Raw genomic sequence first — 26,159 nt, 5'->3', positions numbered from 1 at the left:
AAACTTTCATCGGAAACTGTAGTCTTTTTAAAACAAACGGTAATGATGGTTCTTTGTGGATGAGTTTCATTCTTGGGAAGAAGACTTTCTCACCAACAAGGGTGCCCGTGATTATTTCAGCCTCGACTGATTTAGTTAACAGTTGAGTGATAATCATTCTTGTACCATTACAGAGGCCACCAGTAACATTTACATTACATAGTAGAATGGCTGGTACGCCCACTTTCAAATTTAGGATGTGTGGTGGGAGGACAAGGTAGTTGAGCGAGTTTAAGTACTCCGTTGGATACAACATTTATGTCGCACCACCGTCATTTGCATGTGGTGTTGCACTGTCATAACTATTGCAGGTTGTTACTGGGCCATCAACCATGTCAACAATTAACTTGTTTATAGCATCTGCGTCGTCATTTTTTGGACAAACGATTGCCTTCTGTTGTAGTTCAACGGCAGTTGGATGGTACAACGATTCTGAAATGTCCCGTTCTTATTGATTAAAAACGTTCCATATTAATTGATTTCGTTGCGAGGTTTTGACCTCTATATGAGACATTTTTCAAAGACTGCATTCATTTTAAAACAAACCATAACCTTTATTTCATAAATAAAGGTTTAAAAAGCTTTACGTAGATTATCAAATAATGATAATCTAAAATATCCTGTTTACACACGACCATTACATAATGGTTTACAATACAAATATGTTACATCGAAATCAGTTTCTTGAATGCAGTTTTTACACAATATCATAAAAACATGGACTCCAAATCTTGTCCTTATTTTAGTATGCAACAGCGGAAGCTCTTAGTATTCACCTGAGAATAAACATGCTTTAAACGTCAACAAAAATGTTGGTGAGTTATAGGTTTAACCTATATATATCAAATCGTAACAATAGACCACAAGATTTCATATTTCAATACACATCCCATACATAGAGATAAAAATCATTCATATGGTGAACACCTGGTAACCAACATTAACAAGATGCATATATAAGAATATCCCCATCATTCGGGGACACCCTTCGGATATGATATAAATTTCGAAGTACTAAAGCATCCGGTACTTTGGATGGGGTTTGTTAGGCCCAATAGATCTATCTTTAGGATTCGTGTCAATTAGGGTGTCTGTTCTCTAATTCTTAGATTACCAGACTTAATAAAAAGGGGCATATTCGATTTCGATAATTCAACCATAGAATGTAGTTTCACGTACATGTGTCTATTTTGTAAATCATTTATAAAACCTGCATGTATTCTCATCCCAAAAATATTAGATTTTAAAAGTGGGACTATAACTCACTTTCACATATTTTTACTTCGTCGGGAAGTAAGACTTGGCCACTGGTTGATTCACGAACCTATAACAATATATACATATATATCAAAGTATGTTCAAAATATATTTACAACACTTTTAATATATTTTGATGTTTTAAGTTTATTAAGTCAGCTGTCCTCGTTAGTAACCTACAACTAGTTGTCCACAGTTAGATGTACAGAAATAAATCGATAAATATTATCTTGAATCAATCCACGACCCAGTGTATACGTATCTCAGTATTGATTACAACTCAAACTATATATATTTTGGAATCAACCTCAACCCTGTATAGCTAACTACAACATTCACATATAGAGTGTCTATGGTTGTTCCGAAATATATATAGATGTGTCGACATGATAGGTCGAAACATTGTATACGTGTCTATGGTATCTCAAGATTACATAATATACAATACAAGTTGATTAAGTTATGGTTGGAATAGATTTGTTACCAATTTTCACGTAGCTAAAATGAGAAAAATTATCCAATCTTGTTTTACCCATAACTTCTTCATTTTAAATCCGTTTTGAGTGAATCAAATTGCTATGGTTTCATATTGAACTCTATTTTATGAATCTAAACAGAAAAAGTATAGGTTTATAGTCGGAAAAATAAGTTACAAGTCGTTTTTGTAAAGGTAGTCATTTCAGTCGAAAGAACGACGTCTAGATGACCATTTTAGAAAACATACTTCCACTTTGAGTTTAGCCATAATTTTTGGATATAGTTTCATGTTCATAATAAAAATCATTTTTCCAGAATAACAACTTTTAAATCAAAGTTTATCATAGTTTTTAATTAACTAACCCAAAATAGCCCGCGGTGTTACTACGACGGCGTAAATTCGGTTTTACGGTGTTTTTCGTGTTTCCAGGTTTTAAATCATTAAGTTAGCATATCATATAGATATAGAACATGTGTTTAGTTGATTTTAAAAGTCAAGTTAGAAGGATTAACTTTTATTTGCGAACAAGTTTAGAATTAACTAAACTATGTTCTAGTGATTACAAGTTTAAACCTTCGAATAAGATAGCTTTATATGTATGAATCGATTGATGTTATGAACATCATTACTACCTCAAGTTCCCTGGATAAACCTACTAGAAATGAGAAAAATAGATCTAGCTTCAAAGGATCCTTGGATGGCTTGAAAGTTCTTGAAGCAGAATCATGACACGAAAACAATTTCAAGTAAGATTTCCACTCGAAATAAGATTGTTATAGTTATAGAAATTGAATTAAAGTTTGAATATGATTATTACCTTGTATTAGAAAGATAACATACTGTAAGTAACAAAGGTTTCTTGATCTTGGATGATTACTTGGAATGGATTTAGAAAACTTGGAAGTAAACTTGCAATCTTGGAAGTATTCTTGATTTTATGAAACTAGAACTTTTGGAATTTATGAAGAACACTTAGAACTTGAAGATAGAACTTGAGAGAGATCAATTAGATGAAGAAAATTGAAGAATGAAAGTGTTTGTAGGTGTTTTTGGTTGTTGGTGTATGGATTAGATATAAAGGATATGTAATTTTGTTTTCATGTAAATAAGTCATGAATGATTACTCATATTTTTGTAATTTTATGAGATATTTCATGCTAGTTTCCAAATGATGGTTCTCACATGTGTTAGGTGACTCACATGGGCTGCTAAGAGCTAATCATTGGAGTGTATATACCAATAGTACATACATCTAAAAGCTGTGTATTGTACGAGTACGAATACGGATGCATACGAGTAGAATCGTTGATGAAACTGAACGAGGATGTAATTGTAAGCATTTTTGTTAAGTAGAAGTATTTTGATAAGTGTCTTGAAGTCTTTCAAAAGTGTATGAATACATATTAAAACACTACATGTATATACATTTTAACTGAGTCGTTAAGTCATCGTTAGTCGTTACATGTAAATGTTGTTTTGAAACCTTTAGGTTAACGATCTTGTTGAATGTTGTTAACCCATTGTTTACTATAACAAATGAGATGTTAAATTTTTATATTATCATGATATTATGATATATAATATATCTTAGTATGATATATATACAGTTAAATGTCGTTACAACGATAATCGTTACATATATGTCTCGTTTCGAAATCATTAAGTTAGTAGTCTTATTTTTACATATGTATTTCATTGTTAATACACTTAATAATATATTTACTTATCATTTAACATAATTAACCAAGTGTATCAATATCTTAATATGATTCATATGTACCTAGTAAGACGTTGTTATAACGATAATCGTTATATATATCGTTTTCGAGTTTCTTAAATTAATAGTCTCATTTTTATGTATATAACTCATTGTTAAAATACCTAATGAGATACATACTTATAATAAAATCATGTTAACTATATATATAACCATATATATGTCATCGTATAGTTTTTACAAGTTTTAACGTTCGTGAATCACCGGTCAACTTGGGTGGTCAATTGTCTATATGAAACCTATTTCAATTAATCAAGTCTTAACAAGTTTGATTGCTTAACATGTTGGAAACACTTAATCATGTAAATAACAATTTCATTTAATATATATATAAACATGGAAAAGTTCGGGTCACTACAGTACCTACCCGTTAAATAAATTTCATCCCGAAATTTTAAGCAGTTGGAGGTGTTGACGTATCTTCTGGAAATAAATGCGAGTATTTCTTCTTCATCTGATCTTCATGCTTCCAGGTGAACTCAGGTCCTCTACGAGCATTCCATCGAACCTTAACAATCGGTATCTTGTTTTGTTTAAGTCTCTTAACCTCACGATCCATTATTTCGACGGGTTCTTCAATGAATTGAAGTTTTTCATTGATTTGGATTTCGTCCAACGGAATAGTGAGATCTTCTTTAGCAAAACATTTCTTCAAATTTGAGACGTGGAAAGTGTTATGTACGGCCGCGAGTTGTTGAGGTAGCTCCAGTTGGTAAGCTACTGGTCCGACACGATCTATAATCTTGAATGGTCCAATGTACCTTGGATTTAGTTTCCCCCGTTTACTAAATCGAACAACGCCTTTCCAAGGTGAAACCTTATGCATGACCATTTCTCCAATTTCAAACTCTATATCTTTTCTTTTACTGTCCGCGTAGCTCTTTTGTCGACTCTGGGCGGTTTTCAATCTTTGTTGAATTTGGATGATTTTTTTGGTAGTTTCTTGTATTATCTCCGGACCCGTAATCTGTCTATCCCCCACTTCACTCCAACAAATCGGAGACCTGCACTTTCTACCATAAAGTACTTCAAACGGCGCCATCTCAATGCTTGAATGGTAGCTGTTGTTGTAGGAAAATTCTGCTAACGGTAGATGTCGATCCCAACTGTTTACAAAATCAATAACACATGCTCGTAGCATGTCTTCAAGCGTTTGTATCGTCATTTCGCTCTGCCCATCAGTTTGTGGATGATAGGCAGTACTCATGTCTAGACGAGTTCCTAATGCTTGCTGTAATGTCTGCCAGAATCTTGAAATAAATCTGCCATCCCTATCAGAGATAATAGAGATTGGTATTCCATGTCTGGAGACGACTTCCTTCAAATACAGTCGTGCTAACTTATCCATCTTGTCATCTTCTCTTATTGACAGGAAGTGTGCTGATTTGGTGAGACGATCAACTATTACCCAAATAGTATCAAAACCACTTGCAGTCCTTGGCAATTTAGTGATGAAATCCATGGTAATGTTTTCCCATTTCCATTCCGGGATTTCGGGTTATTGAAGTAGACCTGATGGTTTCTGATGCTCAGCTTTGACCTTAGAACACGTAAAACATTCTCCTACATATTTAGCAATATCGGCTTTCAAACCTGGCCACCAAAAATGTTTTTTAAGATCCTTGTACATCTTCCCCGTTCCAGGATGTATTGAGTATCTGGTTTTATGAGCTTCTCTAAGTACTATTTCTCTCATATCTCCAAATTTTGGTACCCAAATTCTTTCAGCCCTATACCGGGTTCCGTCTTCCTGAATATTAAGATGCTTCTCCGATCCTTTGGGTATTTCATCCTTTAAATTTCCCTCTTTTAAAACTCCTTGTTGCGCCTCCTTTATTTGAGTAGTAAGGTTAGTGTTAATCATTATATTCATAGATTTTACTCGAATGGGTTCTCTGTCCTTCCTGCTCAAGGCGTCGGCTACCACATTTGCCTTCCCCGAGTGGTAACGAATCTCAAAGTCGTAATCATTCAACAATTCAATCCACCTACGCTGCCTCATATTCAGTTGTTTCTGATTAAATATGTGTTGAAGACTTTTGTGGTCGGTATATATAATACTTTTGACCCCATATAAGTAGTGCCTCCAAGTCTTTAATGCAAAAACAACCGCGCCTAATTCCAAATCATGCGTCGTATAATTTTGTTCGTAAATCTTCAATTGTCTAGACGCATAAGCAATCACCTTCATTCGTTGCATTAATACACAACCGAGACCTTGCTTTGATGCGTCACAATAAATCACAAAATCATCATTCCCTTCAGGCAATGACAATATAGGTGTCGTAGTTAGCTTTTTCTTCAATAATCGAAACGCCTTCTCTTGTTCATCCTTCCATTCAAATTTCTTCCCTTTATGCGTTAATGCAGTCAAGGGTTTTGCTATTTTGGAGAAATCTTGGATGAATCTTCTGTAGTAACCAGTCAATCCTAAAAATTGACGTATATGCTTCGGAGTTTTTGGGGTTTCCCACTTTTCAACGGTTTCGATCTTTTCCGGGTCCACCTGGATACCTTCTTTGTTCACTATGTGACCGAGGAATTGAACTTCTTCCAACCAAAATGCACACTTTGAAAACTTAGCGTACAGTTTTTCTTTCCTCAATACTTCTAGCACTTTTCTCAAATGTTCTTCGTGCTCTTGATCATTTTTTGAGTAAATAAGTATGTCATCGATGAAAACAATGACAAACTTGTCAAGATATGGCCCACACACTCGGTTCATAAGGTCCATGAACATAGCTGGTGCGTTAGTCAATCCAAACGGCATAACCATAAACTCGTAATGACCATAACGCGTCCTAAAAGCAGTTTTTGGAATATCATCCTCCTTTACTCGCATTTGATGATATCCAGAACGTAAATCGATCTTCGAATAAACCGACGAGCCTTGTAGTTGATCAAATAAGTCGTCAATTCTCGACAGTGGATAACGGTTTTTGATGGTAAGTTTGTTCAACTCTCTGTAGTCAATACACAACCTAAATGTACCATCCTTCTTCTTGACAAACAAAAAAGGAGCTCCCCGTGGTGATGTGCTTGGTCGAATGAAACCACGTTCTAATAGTTCTTACAGTTGGCTTTGCAGTTCTTTCATCTTGCTGGGTGCGAGTCTATAAGGAGCACGAGCTATTGGTGCAGCTCCTGGTACAAGATCTATTTGAAATTCAACAGATCGATGTGGAGTTAGTCCCGGTAATTCTTTCAGAAATACATCGGGAAATTCTTTTGCGACGGGAACATCATTGATGCTCTTTTCTTCAGTTTGTACTTTCTCGACGTGTGCTAGAACAGCATAGCAACCTTTTCTTATTAGTTTTTGTGCCTTCAAATTACTAATAAGATGTAGCTTCATGTTGCCCTTTTCTCCGTACACCATTAAGGGTTCTCCTTCTTCTCGTACAATGCGAATTGCATTTTTATAACATACGATCTCTGCTTTCACCTTCTTCAGCCAGTCCATGCCAACTATTACATCAAAACTCCCTAACTCTACTGGTATCAAATCAATCTTAAATATTTCGCTACACAGTTTAATTTCTCGATTCCGGCTTATATTATCTGCTGAAATTAATTTACCGTTTGCTAATTCGAGTAAAAATTTACTATCCAACGGCGTCAATGGACAACTTAATTTAGCACAAAAATCTCTACTCATATAGCTTCTATCCGCACCCGAATCAAATAAAACGTAAGCAGATTTATTGTCAATAAGAAATGTACCCGTAACAAGCTCCGGGTCTTCCTGTGCCTCTGCCGCATTAATATTGAAAACTCTTCCGCGGACTTGTCCATTCGTGTTCTCCTGGTTCGGGAAATTTCTAATAATGTGGCCCGGTTTTCCACATTTATAACAAACTACATTGGCATAACTTGCTCCGACACTACTTGCTCCGCCATTACTCGTTCCGACACCATTTATTCCTTTCGTTCTGTTAACCCCTGGTCCGTAGACCTCACACTTCACCGCGCTATGACCATTTCTTTTACACTTGTTGCAAAATTTGGTGCAGAACCCTGAGTGATACTTTTCACACCTTTGGCATAGCTGCTTCTGATTGTTGTTGTTGCGGTTGTTATTGTTGTTAGGATGATTGTTGTAGTTGATGTTGTTGTTGTTGTTGTTGTTGTTGTTGGGCCGTTTGTTGTAGTTGCGATTGTTGGGATAATTGTTGCGATTATTATTGTAATTGCTGTTGTTGTTGTATTGGTGATTCTTATCACCATTTTCCTCCCACTTTCTTTTGACTTGCTTCACATTGGCCTCTTCAACCGTCTGTTCTTTAATTCTTTCCTCAATCTGGTTCACTAGTTTGTGGGCCATTCTACATGCCTGTTGTATGGAGGCAGGCTCGTGTGAACTTATACCTTCTTGGATTCTTTCCGGTAATCCTTTCACAAACGCGTCGATCTTCTCTTCCTCATCTTCGAACGCTCCCGGACACAATAGGCACAATTCTGTGAATCGTCTTTCGTACGTGGTAATATCAAATCCTTGGGTTCGTAACCCTCTAAGTTCTATCTTGAGCTTATTGACCTCGGTTCTGGGACGGTACTTCTCGTTCATCAAGTGCTTGAATGCTGACCACGGTAGTGCGTACGCATCATCTTGTCCCACTTGCTCTAGATAGGTATTCCACCATGTTAACGCAGAACCTGTGAAGGTATGCGTAGCATACTTTACTTTGTCCTCTTCAGTACACTTACTTATGGCAAACACCGATTCGACCTTCTCGGTCCACCGTTTCAATCCGATCGGTCCTTCGGTTCCATCAAATTTCAAAGGTTTACAGGCAGTGAATTCTTTGTAGGTGCATCTTACACGATTTCATGTACTGCTAGATCCAAGGTTATTATTGGTATGTGGCGCAGCCTGTACTGCAGCTATGTTTGAAGCTAGAAAAGTACGGAATTCCTCTTCATTCATATTCACGGTGTGTCGAGTTGTCGGTGCCATTTCCTTCAAAATAGTCAAATGGAACAAGTTAATCATACAGAATATTAAGAGTAGTTAATAGTATTTCGTAGCATAATATGAACTCATTTATAAAAGCTTTTTCTTCATATTAGCATTTTATAAGTTTAAATTTGGGTAGTACCTACCCGTTAAGTTCATACTTAGTAGCTAATATACAATTCAACTACTACAATTCTATATGAAAAACTGATTATAATAATATTTCGCGTTCAAACTTTTATACAATATTTTACAAACTTACCATACCGCTTATTTTACATAAAGCATGAAATATAGCACACAATAACTTTAATACAAGATAGTTGTGAAGATAATTCTAGCTAGTACACAAGTCGTTCAGCAAAGGCAATAAAGACACGTAATTCATACGTCCAGAAACAAGTCATGCATTCTGGTTTTACTAGGACTACTTCCCATCCTTGGTCTTGTGGAACATAACCGTTATGGCCGTTGATAAGACAGCGTGTTGTAACATCGTCAAAGGGATGAGGGTTATGTAATGTCCAACAGTCCCGTAACAATCTAAAAACCTTGTTTCTCACCCCAACTACTGACTCCGTTACTTGTGGAAATTTTTTGTCTAATAGTTGTAGCCCGATGTTCTTGTTCTCACTTTGGTGAGAAGTGAACATTACTAACCCGTAAGCATAACATGCTTCTTTATGTTGCATGTTAGCCGCTTTTTCTAAATCATAAAGTCCTATATTCGGATACATTGAGTCAAAATAATTTCTTAACCCGTTGCGTAAAATAGCATTTGGGTTCCCTCAATATATGCGTCAAAGTAAACACATCGTAACTTATGGGTTTCCCAATGTGATATCCTCCATCTTTCAAACGAAAGTCTCTTATAAACCAAGACATTCTTGGAACGTTCTTCGAATGTCTTACAAACTGATTTCGCCGTAAATAGTTGTGCCGAAGAATTCTGACCGACTCTAGACAAGATTTCATCAATCATGTCTCCGGGTAGATCTCTTAAAATATTGGGCTGTCTATCCATTTTGTGTTTTTATACTGTAAAATAGACAAGAGTTAGATTCATAAAAAAAAAAAACTTATTAATACAAGCAATTTTTACATATATCATAAAGCATAAGCACACTATATTACATATATTACACCACACGAATACAACTATCTTATTCCGACTCGCTCGTTTCTTCTTCTTCGGTTTTGATTCGTTTTGCCAAGTTTATAGGGATATATGATGTTCCCCTAATACGAGCTGTCGTTTTCCACAACGGTTTAGAAAAACCTGGTGGTTTAGAGGTTCCCGGGTCATTGTTACAACTTAAGGGCTTCGGGGGTTGACGATACATATAAAGTTCATCGGGGTTGGAATTAGATTTCTCTATTTTTATGAACTTTCCCTTATTATTTTCTTTTGCCTTTTTAAATTCAGTTGGGGTAATTTCTATAACATCATCGGAATTCTCGTCAGAATCCGATTCATCGAAGAATTGGTAATCCTCCCAATATTTTGCTTCCTTGGCGGAAACACCATTGACCATAATTAACCTTGGTCGGTTGGTTGAGGATTTTCTTTTACTTAATCGTTTTATTATTTCCCCCACCGGTTCTATTTCCTCCTCCGGTTCCTCCTCTTCCGGTTCTGATTCTTCTTTTGGTTCTGATTCTTCTTCCGGTTCTTCTTCGGGAACTTGTGAATTAGTCCAATATATATTCGACTCTTCGTTATTATTAGGTGAGTCAATGGGATTTGTGCTAAAGGTAGACATCTATCACACAATATCAAACATGTTAAGAGATTAATATATCACATAATATATACATGTTAATAATATATAGTTTCCAACAAAAATGTTAAGCAATCATTTTTAAAGAAAACACGGTCGAAGTCCAGACTCACTAATGCATCCTAACAAACTCGATAAGACACACTAATGCAAATTTTCTGGTTCTCTAAGACCAACGCTCGGATACCAACTGAAATGTTCCGTTCTTATTGATTAAAAACGTTCCATATTAATTGATTTCGTTGCGAGGTTTTGACCTCTATATGAGACATTTTTCAAAGACTGCATTCATTTTAAAACAAACCATAACCTTTATTTCATAAATAAAGGTTTAAAAAGCTTTACGTAGATTATCAAATAATGATAATCTAAAATATCCTGTTTACACACGACCATTACATAATGGTTTACAATACAAATATGTTACATCGAAATCAGTTTCTTGAATGCAGTTTTTACACAATATCATACAAACATGGACTCCAAATCTTGTCCTTATTTTAGTATGCAACAGCGGAAGCTCTTAGTATTCACCTGAGAATAAACATGCTTTAAACGTCAACAAAAATGTTGGTGAGTTATAGGTTTAACCTATATATATATCAAATCGTAACAATAGACCACAAGATTTCATATTTTAATACACATCCCATACATAGAGATAAAAATCATTCATATGGTGAACACCTGGTAACCGACATTAACAAGATGCATATATAAGAATATCCCATCATTCCGGGACACCCTTCGGATATGATATAAATTTCGAAGTACTAAAGCATCCGGTACTTTGGATGGGGTTTGTTAGGCCCAATAGATCTATCTTTAGGATTCGTGTCAATTAGGGTGTCTGTTCCCTAATTCTTAGATTACCAGACTTAATAAAAAGGGGCATATTCGATTTCGATAATTCAACCATAGAATGTAGTTTCACGTACATGTGTCTATTTTGTAAATCATTTATAAAACCTGCATGTATTCTCATCCCAAAAATATTAGATTTTAAAAGTGGGACTATAACTCACTTTCACATATTTTTACTTCGTCGGGAAGTAAGACTTGGCCACTGGTTGATTCACGAACCTATAACAATATATACATATATATCAAAGTATGTTCAAAATATATTTACAACACTTTTAATATATTTTGATGTTTTAAGTTTATTAAGTCAGCTGTCCTCGTTAGTAACCTACAACTAGTTGTCCACAGTTAGATGTACAGAAATAAATCGATAAATATTATCTTGAATCAATCTACGACCCAGTGTATACGTATCTCAGTATTGATTACAACTCAAACTATATATATTTTGGAATCAACCTCAACCCTGTATAGCTAACTCCAACATTCACATATAGAGTGTCTATGGTTGTTCCGAAATATATATAGATGTGTCGACATGATAGGTCGAAACATTGTATACGTGTCTATGGTATCTCAAGATTACATAATATACAATACAAGTTGATTAAGTTATGGTTGGAATAGATTTGTTACCAATTTTCACGTAGCTAAAATGAGAAAAATTATCCAATCTTGTTTTACCCATAACTTCTTCATTTTAAATCCGTTTTGAGTGAATCAAATTGCTATGGTTTCATATTGAACTCTATTTTATGAATCTAAACAGAAAAAGTATAGGTTTATAGTCGGAAAAATAAGTTACAAGTTATTTTTGTAAAGGTAGTCATTTCAGTCGAAAGAACGACGTCTAGATGACCATTTTAGAAAACATACTTCCACTTTGAGTTTAGCCATAATTTTTGGATATAGTTTCACGTTCATAATAAAAATCATTTTCCCAGAATAACAACTTTTAAATCAAAGTTTATCATAGTTTTTAATTAACTAACCCAAAACAGCCCGCGGTGTTACTACGACGGCGTAAATCCGGTTTTACGGTGTTTTTCGTGTTTCCAGGTTTTAAATCATTAAGTTAGCATATCATATAGATATAGAACATGTGTTTAGTTGATTTTAAAAGTCACGTTAGAAGGATTAACTTTTATTTGCGAACAAGTTTAGAATTAACTAAACTATGTTCTAGTGATTACAAGTTTAAACCTTCGAATAAGATAGCTTTATATGTATGAATTGATTGATGTTATGAACATCATTACTACCTCAAGTTCCCTGGATAAACCTACCAGAAATGAGAAAAATAGATCTAGCTTCAAAGGATCCTTGGATGGCTTGAAAGTTCTTGAAGCAGAATCATGACACGAAAACAATTTCAAGTAAGATTTCCACTCGAAATAAGATTGTTATAGTTATAGAAATTGAATTAAAGTTTGAATATGATTATTACCTTATATTAGAAAGATAACCTACTGTAAGTAACAAAGGTTTCTTGATCTTGGATGATTACTTGGAATGGATTTAGAAAACTTGGAAGTAAACTTGCAATCTTGGAAGTATTCTTGATTTTATGAAACTAGAACTTTTGAAATTTATGAAGAACACTTAGAACTTGAAGATAGAACTTGAGAGAGATCAATTAGATGAAGAAAATTGAAGAATGAAAGTGTTTGTAGGTGTTTTTGGTCGTTGGTGTATGGATTAGATATAAAGGATATGTAATTTTGTTTTCATGTAAATAAGTCATGAATGATTACTCATATTTTTGTAATTTTATGAGATATTTCATGCTAGTTACCAAATGATGGTTCCCACATGTGTTAGGTGACTCACATAGGCTGCTAAGAGCTGATCATTGGAGTGTATATACCAATAGTACATACATCTAAAAGCTGTGTATTGTACGAGTACGAATACGGGTGCATACGAGTAGAATTGTTGATGAAACTGAACGAGGATGTAATTGTAAGCATTTTTGTTAAGTAGAAGTATTTTGATAACTGTCTTGAAGTCTTGCTCATAAGTTATGCTAGTTGACTAATTGTTGGTTACACATGTTTGTTGACTATATAAGGCTGCTAAGATCTGAATTATTATGTATATATACTAATAGTATATTCGTCTAGGAGCTGGGTATTGTACGAGTACGAATACAGTTGCATACGAGTAGAATTGTTGATGAAAATGAATGAAAATGCAATTGTAAGCATTTTTGTTAAGTAGAAGTACTTTGATATGTGTCTTGAAGTCTTTCAAAAGTGTACTAATACATCTAAATACACTACATGTATATACATTTTAACTGAGTCGTTAAGTCATCGTTAGTCGTTACATGTAAATGTTGTTTTGAAACCTTTAGGTTAACGATCTTGTTGAATGTTGTTAACCCATTGTTTATTATAACAAATGAGATGTTAAATTGTTATATTATCATGATATTATGATATATAATATATCTTAGTATGATATATATACAGTTAAATGTCGTTACAACGATAATCGTTACATATATGTCTCGTTTCGAAATCATTAAGTTAGTAGTCTTATTTTTACATATGTATTTCATTGTTAATACACTTAATAATATATTTACTTATCATTTAACATAATTAACCAAGTGTATCAATATCTTAATATGATTCATATGTACCTAGTAAGACGTTGTTATAACGATAATCGTTATATATATCGTTTTCGAGTTTCTTAAATTAATAGTCTCATTTTTATGTATATAACTCATTGTTAAAATACCTAATGAGATACATACTTATAATAAAATCATGTTAACTATATATATAACCATATATATGTCATCGTATAGTTTTTACAAGTTTTAACGTTCGTGAATCACCGGTCAACTTGGGTGGTCAATTGTCTATATGAAACCTATTTCAATTAATCAAGTCTTAACAAGTTTGATTGCTTAACATGTTGGAAACACTTAATCATGTAAATAACAATTTCATTTAATATATATATAAACATGAAAAAGTTCGGGTCACTACAGTTTCACGGGGGTATATAAAAGAAATTAAATTTTCTAGACCATTTTCATCATCGGGATTGTAGTACCTATCTGGGATACATACCCAACGACTATTATGTGGGTCTTCCGATTCAGGAGTCCCTATAAGACCGTTTTCCAAACTTAATAAGCACCGCGAAAATTCCTCATTCCTCGCCTTTTCAGATGCTGACAAATCTGGACGGAGTAACCTCATATTTTGTGTTAGAACAAATACTTTGAAGTCTCGCCACAGATATGAAGTTGTAATGCAAGCACGTAAAATGTCAGATTTGCTCCCTTTTTTCTTTACTGGTAGCGTTTGCTTAAAATCACCCCCAAGAATAAAAGACTTTCCCCCAAAAGGTGAATTGTTTTCTAGGATGTCTCTTAGGCTCCTGTCTAGAGCTTCGAAACAGCGCTTTTCATTCATTGGTGCTTCATCCCAGACAATTAGATCTGTACTCTTGATCAACTTTGCCATCTGAGTATTTTTCTTTATATTACACATTGATTCATCTGTTGGGTCCAATGGCAGTTTGAACCGAGAATGCGCAGTTCTTTCGGAAGGCAGCAGTAGCGAAGCAACACTGGACGATGCCACAACCAGTACAATCTTCCCTCTTGCTCTTAATGCTGTGATAATTGACTTCCATAAGAAAGTTTTGCCCGTACCGCCATGTATCACACCCCCAGTTAGGGCCTGGGCAAAATGTGACTTAATATCAAACAACCAACATATTATAATAAACGAGAATAATACTAAATGATAAAATCAAACTTTATTGAGTGGAAAATGATATGTCGTTACAAAGGAATAAAGTAAATGTTTAAATGCAATAGTAATAAATGCGATATCTCTTGATCCTATATCCAAGTAGCATCACATAAGCAGTAAGTATAAGAGCTTGAATTAAACAGCACCTGAGACAAAACATGCTAAAGTGTCAACCAAAAAGGTTGAGTGAAGTTCATAGGTTTAACAAATATGTTTGACCGTTGTTTTAGACCACAAGATTTAGTTTGTAAAGTTGATCTCCCGCAGGATCAAAAAGTTATGCCAAGGCGTGATATTTAGACTAAACGTTCAAGTTTGCCCCAATGACAAGTTGTGTCTGTCCTTGTCGGTTTAATTTCATTATTAAGTAATACAAAGACTTAGTCAAATGTATCGGGGACGTTACTCCCGATAGGCCTACCCCCAATAAATAAGGATCCAATCAACGAGTAATTAAAAATATCACTGTAGGGACTTAGTCGGACATAGCCGGGTATAGCATAGTTTTAGCAGTTGGTACTTGTGTCTAAAGTGTAAAATGTAAAAATAGCATGTGTCTCACCCCAATAAAAGTAAGTAAGTTTGCTAGCAATAAAGAGTGGGGCTATGAGTTCACCTTAGTAAGCAGAGAGATGAGCTAGTTATTCCTCGGAATAGAAAGTTGGAACGAACAGAAAGTCAACCTATTGACATTTAAGAGTAGTAAGTGTTTTTGCCCATGTTTAAGTAAATGTTTAGGTATGATAGTGTTTTAAGTATAGTTCGTTTTCCTTTTCTAGTAAGTTTCTATTTTTAGAAAGTTTTCACTTTTAGTAGGTTTCTTATCTTAGTAAGTTTCTATAACTAGAAATTTTCTACTTTAAGAGTGTTTTCCATTTTAGGATACTTGCCGTATTAGATAAGCTTCCAATCACCCCTTTCCCTTCGAATGGCCATTTCAGGTCTAGGGGCTTGATCTATAGGACCCTTTAAATCAGAAATCCAAACCCTTCTGCCTAGAGTTTCGTAGAAACCATTCGTCAAGAAAGTTTGAAGATCTATACATCTCTAATACATATCCCAAAATGTTTTTATGTGTTATAATATAAGTAGTAGGTTATAGGTATTAGTAATAGTAATAGTGTATACATGTTAATTAATAGTATAAGTAGTATTAGGGTTTCATTAATTAGGGTTAGTTAATTAAAGTAGTATTTAATAACTAGGGTTTAGTAATTAATGTCCTAGGATTTAATAAATTAGGGTTTAGTAAATTAGGGTTTTATTTAATGTAGTAATGATTAGGGTTTTAATAATTAAAGTGGTATTAAATAATTAGGGTTAGGTTTAATGAATTAGGGTTTAATAATTAATTAGGTTTAGGGTTTAAGTAATTAGGGTTTAGTATATATATATATACATATATATATATATATATATATATATATATATATATATATATATATATATATATATATATATATATATATATATATATATGTATGTATATTTTCGTGTGTGTATATATATATATATATATATATATATATAATAAAAATTTTTTTTTACATGTATATATATGTATATGTCGATATATATGTATATGTATATATATTTATTTTGTCTCCTAAATTAACCATAAACAAATCTTTATCTAATCTCCTAGCTTTTAAAGATCAAACTTCCTTTTCCCCCCTTTTTTTTAAAAGTCGACATGTATGTATGTACATGTATATTTATTTTTTTACATGATCAATATAAATGTATATGATCCAGGTGTGTTTATGTATATACTTATGAATAAACAAGTTTATATTATGAATATGAATTAACAAAGATCAAGTTTATATAAAAAGTTTAGGGTTTATGTTATACCTTTGAAGATTCAAGGTGACTAACAAAGAAGCGATGAACACGATGAAGATTGAAGATTGAAGCCTTGATAAACTTGAAGAACTCCTTGAAGACTCTTGAAGAACATGAAGAACGCGAAGAACACTTGAAGATCACTTGGAAATCCCTTGAAGATTTCGATGGTGATGATGGTGTTGGGGTTCGGTTTTGGCCGAAAACAAGAGAGGGGAGAGAGATTTTTGGGAGAGAGTTTTAATTGTGATTTGGTACATAGAATGGGTTAGGTTAGGCCTCTATTTATAGGAGTGCTAGGAGGATTCTAAAATTAGAGTTTAATTAGGAATTACTTAGGGAACAATTTGGCTTGAAAAGGGGGTTAGGGTTGGTCATGGGAGCCGAAATTTTGAGGGGTAGAAGGGGTATTTTACCCTTCCAAAATTGGCTAGGGTTTATGGAGCTAGGGTTTAGGATTTTTCACTTTAGTCCTTGTACTTAAATTTAGCTTAAATAATTCTTTAATTATCCAAGTTTAATTATTTTAATCACACAAGTTTTAAAGTTATTTATTTACTCACAAAAGTTTATTAACTTATTATTTTTATTAACTTGTCGATTAATGTACAAGGTTAATTAGTATATTTTATAATTATTAACGCTTAACAATTATCGATTAAAGTTTAATTATATTGTTTGGCATTTAATAAGGAAAAGTTTAGAATGGAAAAATGAGAAATATAGAATGGAAAAATGAGAAATGTAGAATGGAAAAAATGAGGGTCGTTATAGTACCTCCCCGTTATTGAAAACTTCATCCCGAAGTTTTTAGGTAGATTCCTCGTTTGCATCAGCAGTTGAGAAGAGATGGGGATATTTCCGTTTCATGTGGTCTTTGCATTCCCATGTATATTCGGGGCCTCTACGCGAATTCCAACGGACTTTAACGATAGGTATGTTGTTTTTACGCGTTTGTTTGACCTCTCCTTCCATGATTTCTATAGGTTCTTCAACGAAGTGCATTTTCTCATCAATGCGGACATCATCCAAAGGAATAACCAGTGTGTCATCAGCAAGACACCGTTTAAGATTTGAGACATGAAACACATCATGTACTTGACTGAGTTCGTTTGGTAGTTGTAATCGGTACGCCACGGGACCAACTCTTTGAGTGACTGTGAAAGGTCCAACATATCGTGGACTTAGTTTACTTCGTTTATCGAAGCGAACAACACCTTTCCAAGGGGATACTTTCAACATGACTTTATCTCCAACTTGGAATTCTATATCCTTTCGTTTCTTGTCGGCATAGCTCTTTTGTCGGCTACTAGCAGTTTCTAAACGTTGCTTAAGTTGAGCGATCTTTTCAGTAGTTTCGTGAATGATTTCAAGACCAGTTAAATGTCGGTCCTCGAGTTCGTCCCAACACAAAGGGGATCTACACTTCCGGCCATATAAAGCTTCAAAAGGTGCAGCTTTAATACTGGAGTGATAACTGTTGTTGTAAGAAAATTCAACTAAAGGTAGATGTCTATCCCAACCTTTGCCGAAATCAATTGCACAAGCACGTAGCATATCTTCCATGGTTTGAATAGTTCGTTCACTCTAACCATCAGTATGCGGATGATATGCTGTACTCATGTCGAGTTGAGTTCCAAGATCAGATTGTAAAGTTTTCCAGAATCTGGATACGAATCGACTGTCGCGATCAGAAATAATCGAGATAGGAACACCATGACGTGAGATAATTTCTTTAATATAGAGTTGCGATAATCTCTCCATCTTATCGGTTTTCTTGATCGGTATGAAATGCGCAGATTTAGTAAGGCGATCAACTACGACCCAAATAGTATCATTATCGTTTGCAGTCTTAGGTAACTTAGCAACGAAGTCCATAGTGATACATTTCCACTTCCACTGCGAAATATCGGGTTGAGTCAACAGACCAGAAGGCTTTTGATGTTTGGCCTTGACCTTCAAACAAGTGAGACACTTACTAACATAAGTAGCAATGTCGGCTTTCATGTTAGGCCACCAGTAGAATTGCTTCACATCATGATACATCTTACTGGAACCGGGATGAATAGAATATCTAGTCTTATGTGCTTCAACCAAGACTAGTTCATGGAGATTACCGAAGCGAGGAACCCAAATTCTGTTGTCAAAGTACCGTGTACCATTAGCTTTCACTTGAAGTTGGTTCTCAAAACTGATAGGTCCTTCACCTTCGATAAGTGTCGGTTTAATAGCTTCCAATTGAGCTTCACAGATTCGTGATATAAGATTCGATTTGATTTTTAAATTTAGAGCACGAACACGTTTGACATCGTCCTTCCGACCAAGGGCATCGGCAACTACATTCACCTTGCCAGGATGATATTTCAGCTCACAGTGATAATCGTTCAATAACTCGAGCCATCGGCTTTGCCTCATGTTCAGCTGTTTTTGATCAAAGATGTGTCGAAGACTTTTATGATCAGTGTACACCGTAAACTTAGTACCATATAGATAATGTCTCCATATCTTTAATGGAAATACCACGGTACCTAACTCAAGGTAATGTATGGTATAGTTCTCTTCATGTTTCTTTAACTGCCTAGATGCGTAGGCAATGACCTTTTCTCGTTGCACAACCAAAGCCTTGCTTCGAAGCATCGCAGTAAACAACAAAGTCGTCAGTACCTTCGGGTAAAGATAGAATCGGGGCTGTGGTCAATTTCTCCTTCAGAATCTTGAAAGCAGATTCCTATTCTTCGGACCACTCAAACTTCTTTCCTTTTTGAGTTAGCTTTGTAAGAGGTTTATCAAGTAGGGAAAAATCTTTTATAAACCTTCGATAGTAACTGGAAAGTCCCAAAAATTGACGAATATACTTCGCAGTCTTTGGTATCCCCCAGTTCTGAATAGCAGTAATCTTAGCTGGATCGACATGTATTCCATTTCTATCAACAACATGTCCAAGGAATTGTACGGTTTTGAGCCAAAACTCGCACTTAGAAAATTTAGCATAGAGTTGTTTCTTTCTTAAGAGTTCAAGAATCATGCGCAAATGTTGCTCATGTTCTTCCTCACTCTTGGAGTAGATCAAAATGTCATCAATGAAAACAATGACGAATTTATCAAGATAGGGTTTGCAAACACGGTTCATAAGATCCATGAACACAGCAGGTGTGTTAGTTAAACCAAAAGGCATGACACAAAATTCATAGTGTCCATAGCGAGTGCGAAAAGCAGCCTTAGGAATATCGGATTCCTTGACTTGGAGTTGGTGATAACCAGATCTTAAATCAATCTTTGAATAGATGCTTGACCCTTGGAGTTGGTCGAATAAATCATCAATACGCGGCAACGGATAACGATTCTTGATAGTAAGCTTGTTAAGTTCGTGATAATCAATGCACATCCTTAATGTACCATCTTTATTCTTAACAAACAGAATAGGAGCTCCCCTTGGGGACGAGCTTGGATGAATAAAACCTTTATCCAAAAGTTCTTGGAGTTGGTTGGATAATTCCTTCATTTCGGAGGGCGCTAAACGATACGGAGCTTTAGCAATAGGAGCAGCACCGGGAGTTAAATCAATTTGAAATTCAACTTGTCGAGGAGGTGGAAGACCAGGAAGATCTTTGGGAAACACATCAGAAAAGTCTTTAACCACTGGTACATCTTCAATATGCTTCTCTTTCGATTCAATCATCTTAACGTGTGCTAGAATAGCTGGATAACCTTTCATAAGGTACTTGCGAGTTTTAATACAGGAGATAATGTTGAGATTGGAACCACTCTTTTCACCTTGGATGATGAGAGTCTCTCCATTTCCCAATGGAATTTGGACAGTTTTATCGTAACACATGATAGCAGCATGTAATGGACGTAACCAATCCATTCCAACTATGACGTCAAAACTTCCGAGCTCGACCGGCAAAAGGTCTATCTTAAATTCTTTATCGGCTAAGATTAGGTTGCAGTTATTATAGATTTCATTGACTTGCATGACTTTTCCATTGGCTACTTTTACTAATCTTTTAGTTTCTAAGGGTTGAGGTTTTTCAGTAAATAGGGTACAAAAATCACTAGACACATAATTTCAGTCGGCACTAGTATTGAATAAAATAGTTGCATAACAATTATTGACAAGATACGTACCCGTGATGACCTCATCCTCATCTCGGGCTTCAGCAGCAGTAATAACAAACGCACGACCCTTCGCAGCAGTAGCATTAGCTCCAGTAGCAGGATTATCCTTCTTCTTAAGACAATTTGGACTAATGTGTCCCTTTTCTCCACAAGTATAGCAAGTTGGAGGAGCTTTAGCTGGAACAATAGCCTTATCCTTTGGAGGAGTCTTACACGTCTTAGCTACGTGTCCCACTTTCTTACACAACGCATAAACAGCAGTACACTGCCCAGGGTGATGCCTCTCACAACGAATACAGAAAGGATATGAACCCTTATAATTCGACTTTGTACCATCCGCAGGCTTCTTACTAACATTCTGAGTCAAACCTTGAGATGGTTCAAACTTCCTCTTACCATCATTACCCTTAGTTTCAACCTGCTTATTAGCCGACGCTCTCCTTCTCTTGCCTAACATCAGATTTTGTGCCATGAGAATCACATCATCAAGAGTAACCTTCTCGACAGTAATAACATTCCCTTGAACATACTCGGGGAGACCTTCAATATATCGTTCAATCCTTCTAGCTTCGGTAGGAAACATCTCGGGACATAGAGTAGAAAGCTCAAGATAACGGTTGGTGTAGCTTTCAATATCAGTTCCCTTTACCTTTAATTCCCAGAACTCAGCTTCAAGTTTCTGAACTTGACTTCGAGGGTAGAATTTATTAATCATCATGCTTTTGAGTTCGTCCCATGAAATTTCATTAGCATTATCAATTCCTATGGACTTGGCATGAGCAGACCACCAAGTTAAAACATTGCCACCCAATGAGCTAGTGGCATACTTTACTCGATCGTTATCACCACAGTTGCAAATACGAAAAATGGATTCCATCTTCTCGAACCAGCGAACTAGTTCAACTGCTTCTTCATTTCCCTTAAATGCAGGAGGATTACAGTTTGTGAAATCCTTGTATGAACAAGGTTTTAGTTGAGGATTAACATTAGTGGCTTGAGCGTTGCCTTGTGCGGCAGTGAGTAGTTGTTTGAATTTTCGGTAGTCAATACGATATTGTTAACAGTAGGTGCATCTGGACGAACCATGATGTTGCTACATAAGTGAACATAAGCCGGATAAGTTAACAAGTTATAGGGTTGAGCAATTACAAGTAGGAGTAGGATAAAGTATTGATATCACATGATATAAATAAAACACTTTATATTATTAAGGAACGAGGCGTTAAAATAAGCCTTTTAATACACGATTCGGGAATAGGAATAGTTTAAGGCATAGCCTTTACATAGATGGAAAATGGAAAAATAACTAAAGAATATTAAGATTGAAGTAGTCTTCATATTTCTTCTTCTCGTCCTCAAACTGCTTCATCACTTTCTCCATGTTATCCTTCACAAGTTTCTCTAACCTTTCGGTTTGAGAATCGAGGGACTCTTTGATAATTTCCTTCAAGATTTTGTTTTCTTTTTCTAGGTTGTTTAGACGCACTTCTATTCGAGCAACATGACGTCTACTAAACTCCCTATTCTTCTTACAACTACTCTGAAGGTTGATGATATCAGACTTTACCCTTACGTGTTTCATGTTATTAAAAAATAATGGACTGGTAGCGGGTTCCGGTTGCTTCCTCTTTAGAGTTGAGTTTTCAGATGATTCTTCAATAGGTTCTTCTTCAGGTTCGTAATTTGAGAAGTCACTGTCTTAGTTAGGGAGGTTTTGAAGAGCATCCCATTCAGGAGTACTCATTGGTTTATGTACCAATGAGTGAAAAGAGTCAGAGTCAGCAGAATCAACATGGCTTTCTCCTTTGCTTTTCAGATCCTTGAGTTGGGTGAAATTCAGGAGAAGCAGGTAGAGTATCTGGACTATAGTTTGGTGATGGTGAGGCAGGACTATAGGAAGGACTTCGAACAGGTCTCGAAGTTGCAGAGTGTCCAACACCTACTTCGGTGGTAGGGTTATGAGTTACTTTGTTAGGTTTATTAACGCTTGAGCTTGACATCCTAACATTAGGAAAGAGACTTTGATTAGAATCTTTTAGTCAAGTTTAGTGAAGCATAAATGTTAAGATTATAGGGCAATCCTAAGTGCTTTAAAGTCTAAGGCAGGAAAGGTTATAGTTTCCTAGATTGCTAAGGCACCCTAGCTAGCAAATTAGGCACACATAAAGATGCAATCCTGGTTCTCAATAACAACCTGGTTTGATCTGATACCAATCTATCACACCCCCAGTTAGGGCCTGGGCGAAATGTGACTTAATATCAAACAACCAACATATTATAATAAACGAGAACAATACTTAATGATAAAATCAAACTTTATTGAGAGTACGCAGCGTAAAATGATATGTCGTTACAAAGGAATAAAGTAAATGTTTAAATGCAATAGTTATAAATGCGATATCTCTTGATCCTATATCCAAGTAACATCACATAAGCAGTAAGTATAAGAGCTTGAATCAAACAGCACATGAGACAAAACATGCTAAAGTGTCAACCAAAAACGTTGAGTGAAGTTCATAGGTTTAACAAATATGTTTGACCGTTATTTTAGACCACAAGATTTAGTTTGTAAAGTTGATCTCCCGCAGGATCAAAAAGTTATGCCAAGGCGTGATATTTAGACTAAACGTTCAAGTTTGCCCCAATGACAAGTTGTGTATGTCCTTGTCGATTTAATTTCATTATTAAGTAATACAAACACTTAGTCAAATGTATCGGGGACGTTACTCCCGATAGGCCTACCCCCAATAATTAAGCATGCAATCAACGAGCAATTAAAAATATCACTGTAGGGACTTAGTCGGACATAGCCGGGTATAGCATAGTTTTAGCAGTTGGTACTTGTGTCTAAAGTATAAAATGTAAAAACAGCATGTGTCTCACCCCAATAAAAGTAAGTAAGTTTGCTAGCAATAAAGAGTGGGGCTATGAGTTCACCTTAGTAAGCAGAGAGATGAGCTAGTTATTCCTCGGAATAGAAAGTTGGAACGAACAGAAAGTCAACCTATTGACATTTAAGAGTAGTAAGTGTTTTTGCCCATGTTTAAGTAAATGTTTAGGTATGATAGTGTTTTAAGTATAGTTCATTTTCCTTTTCTAGTAAGTTTCTATTTTTAGAAAGTTTCCACTTTTAGTAGGTTTCTTATCTTAGTAAGTTTCTATAACTAGAAAGTTTCTACTTTAAGAGTGTTTTCCATTTTAGGATACTTGCCGTATTAGATAAGCTTCCAATCACCCCTTTCCCTTCGAATGGCCATTTCAGGTCTAGGGGCTTGAGCTATAGGACCCTTTAAATCGGAAATCCAAACCCTTCCGCCTAGAGTTTCGTAGAAACCATTCATCAAGAAAGTTCGAAGATCTATACATCTCTAATACATATCCCAAAATGTTTTTATGTGTTATAATATAAGTAGTAGGTTATAGGTATTAGTAATAGTAATAGTGTATACATGTTAATTAATAGTATAAGTAGCATTAGGGTTTCATTAATTAGGGTTAGTTAATTAAAGTAGTATTTAATAACTAGGGTTTAGTAATTAATGTCCTAGGGTTTAATAAATTAGGGTTTAGTAATTAGAGTTTTATTTAATGTAGTAATGCTTAGGTAATGATTAGGGTTTTAATAAATAAAGTGGTATTAAATAATTAGGGTTAGGTTTAATGAATTAGGGTTTAATAATTAATAGGTTTAGGGTTTAAGTAATTAGGGTTTAGTATATATATATATATATATATATATATATATATATATATATATATATATATATATATATATATATATATATGCATATTTTCGTGTGTATATATACATATAATAAAAATATTTTTTTTACATGTATATATATGTATATGTCGATATATATGTATATTTATATATATTTATTTTGTTTCCTAAATTAACCATAAACAAATCTTTATCTAATCTCCTAGCTTTTAAAGATCAAACTTCCTTTTCCCTTTTTTTTTAAAAAAAGTCAACATGTATGTATGTACATGTATATTTAGTTTTTTACATGATCAATATAAATGTATATGATCTAGGTGTGTTTATGTATATACTTATGAATAAACAAGTTTATATTATGAATGTGAATTAACAAAGATCAAGTTTATGTAAAAAGTTTAGGGTTTATGTTATACCTTTGAAGATTCAAGGTGACTAACAAAGAAGCGATGAACACGATGAAGATTGAAGATTGAAGCCTTGATAAACTTGAAGAACTCCTTGAAGACTCTTGAAGAACATGAAGAACGCGAAGAACACTTGAAGATCACTTGGAAATCCCTTGAAGATTTCGATGGTGATGATGGTGTTGGGGTTCGGTTTTGGCCGAAAACAAGAGAGGGGAGAGAGATTTTTGGGAGAGAGTTGTAATTGTGATTTGGTACATAGAATGGGTTAGGTTAAGCCTCTATTTATAGGAGTGCTAGGAGGATTCTAGAATTAGGGTTTAATTAGGAATTACTTAGGGAACAAGTTGGCTTGAAGAGGGGGTTAGGGTAGGTCATGGGAGCCGAAATTTTGAGGGTTAGAAGGGGTATTTTACCCTTCCAAAATAGGCTAGGGTTTATGGGGCTAGGGTTTAGGATTTTTCACTTTAGTCCTTGTACTTAAATTTAGCTTAAATAATTCCTTAATTATCCAAGTTTAATTATTTTAATCACTCAAGTTTTAAAGTTATTTATTTACTCACAAAAGTTTATTAACTTATTATTTTTATTAACTTGTCGATTTATGTACAAAGTTAATTAGTATATTTTATAATTATTAACGCTTAACAATTATCGATTAAAGTTTAATTATTAAGTTTAATTATATTGTTGGGCATTTAATAAGGAAAAGTTTAGAATGGAAAAATGAGAAATATAGAATGGAAAATGAGAAATGTAGAATGGAAAAAATGAGGGTCGTTATACCATGGCCATACACAAAAACTAATTCAGGTTGGTTAACAATAGAAGAATTTGTTACCAGTTGATACACTTGTTTCTGTTCTGAGTTCATACTACGTTCCATCTCCAATCGTTCGACGTCGAGAGCTTCGCGGTTGTAGTTTTTCTCCTCCATGATTAGCCTATTTGCTAGATCGACAAGGAGGTCGGCTGGTAATGTTGGAAGCGCATAATCAGAAATTGACTTTGAATATTGATTTAAAAGGACTTCAACCTCAAACAGAACATAATTATGGAGGTCCTCATCATTTATGTGCAGACTTGGCATATTTAATGTCGCTGCTGCACGTAGTGGTATGTCGTCTGACAT

General features: G+C 34.8%; 1 protein-coding gene across 1 annotated transcript; it reads right to left on the bottom strand.

Moving 5' to 3' along the window:
* Positions 1 to 295: 295 nt before the first annotated feature.
* Positions 296 to 26,159, bottom strand: LOC139854756 (ATP-dependent DNA helicase RRM3-like). Its single transcript, XM_071844040.1, has 3 exons — positions 25,869 to 26,159; positions 14,240 to 14,857; positions 296 to 433 (listed from the first exon to the last, which is right to left on the bottom strand). Exons 1-3 carry the CDS (start codon positions 26,157 to 26,159, stop codon positions 296 to 298), a joined length of 1,047 nt encoding a protein of 348 aa, XP_071700141.1.

Source organism: Rutidosis leptorrhynchoides, chromosome 6, assembly GCF_046630445.1.
Source record: "Rutidosis leptorrhynchoides isolate AG116_Rl617_1_P2 chromosome 6, CSIRO_AGI_Rlap_v1, whole genome shotgun sequence".
In the NCBI taxonomy this organism is placed as follows: domain Eukaryota; kingdom Viridiplantae; phylum Streptophyta; class Magnoliopsida; order Asterales; family Asteraceae; genus Rutidosis; species Rutidosis leptorrhynchoides.
Note: the sequence above shows the minus strand (reverse complement) of the source record. Positions and strands in the feature narration are given on the sequence as shown.

Coding starts and splice junctions, on each gene's coding strand:
- LOC139854756 (XM_071844040.1), bottom strand. CDS start 26,159: ATGTCAGACGACATACCACTACGTGCAGCAGCGACATTAAATATGCCA. Junction 14,858..25,868: donor AGAAACAAGTGTATCAACTG/GTAACAAATTCT, acceptor CATTTTGCCCAG/GCCCTAACTGGGGGTGTGAT. Junction 434..14,239: donor ACCCACATAATAGTCGTTGG/GTATGTATCCCA, acceptor GAACTACAACAG/AAGGCAATCGTTTGTCCAAA.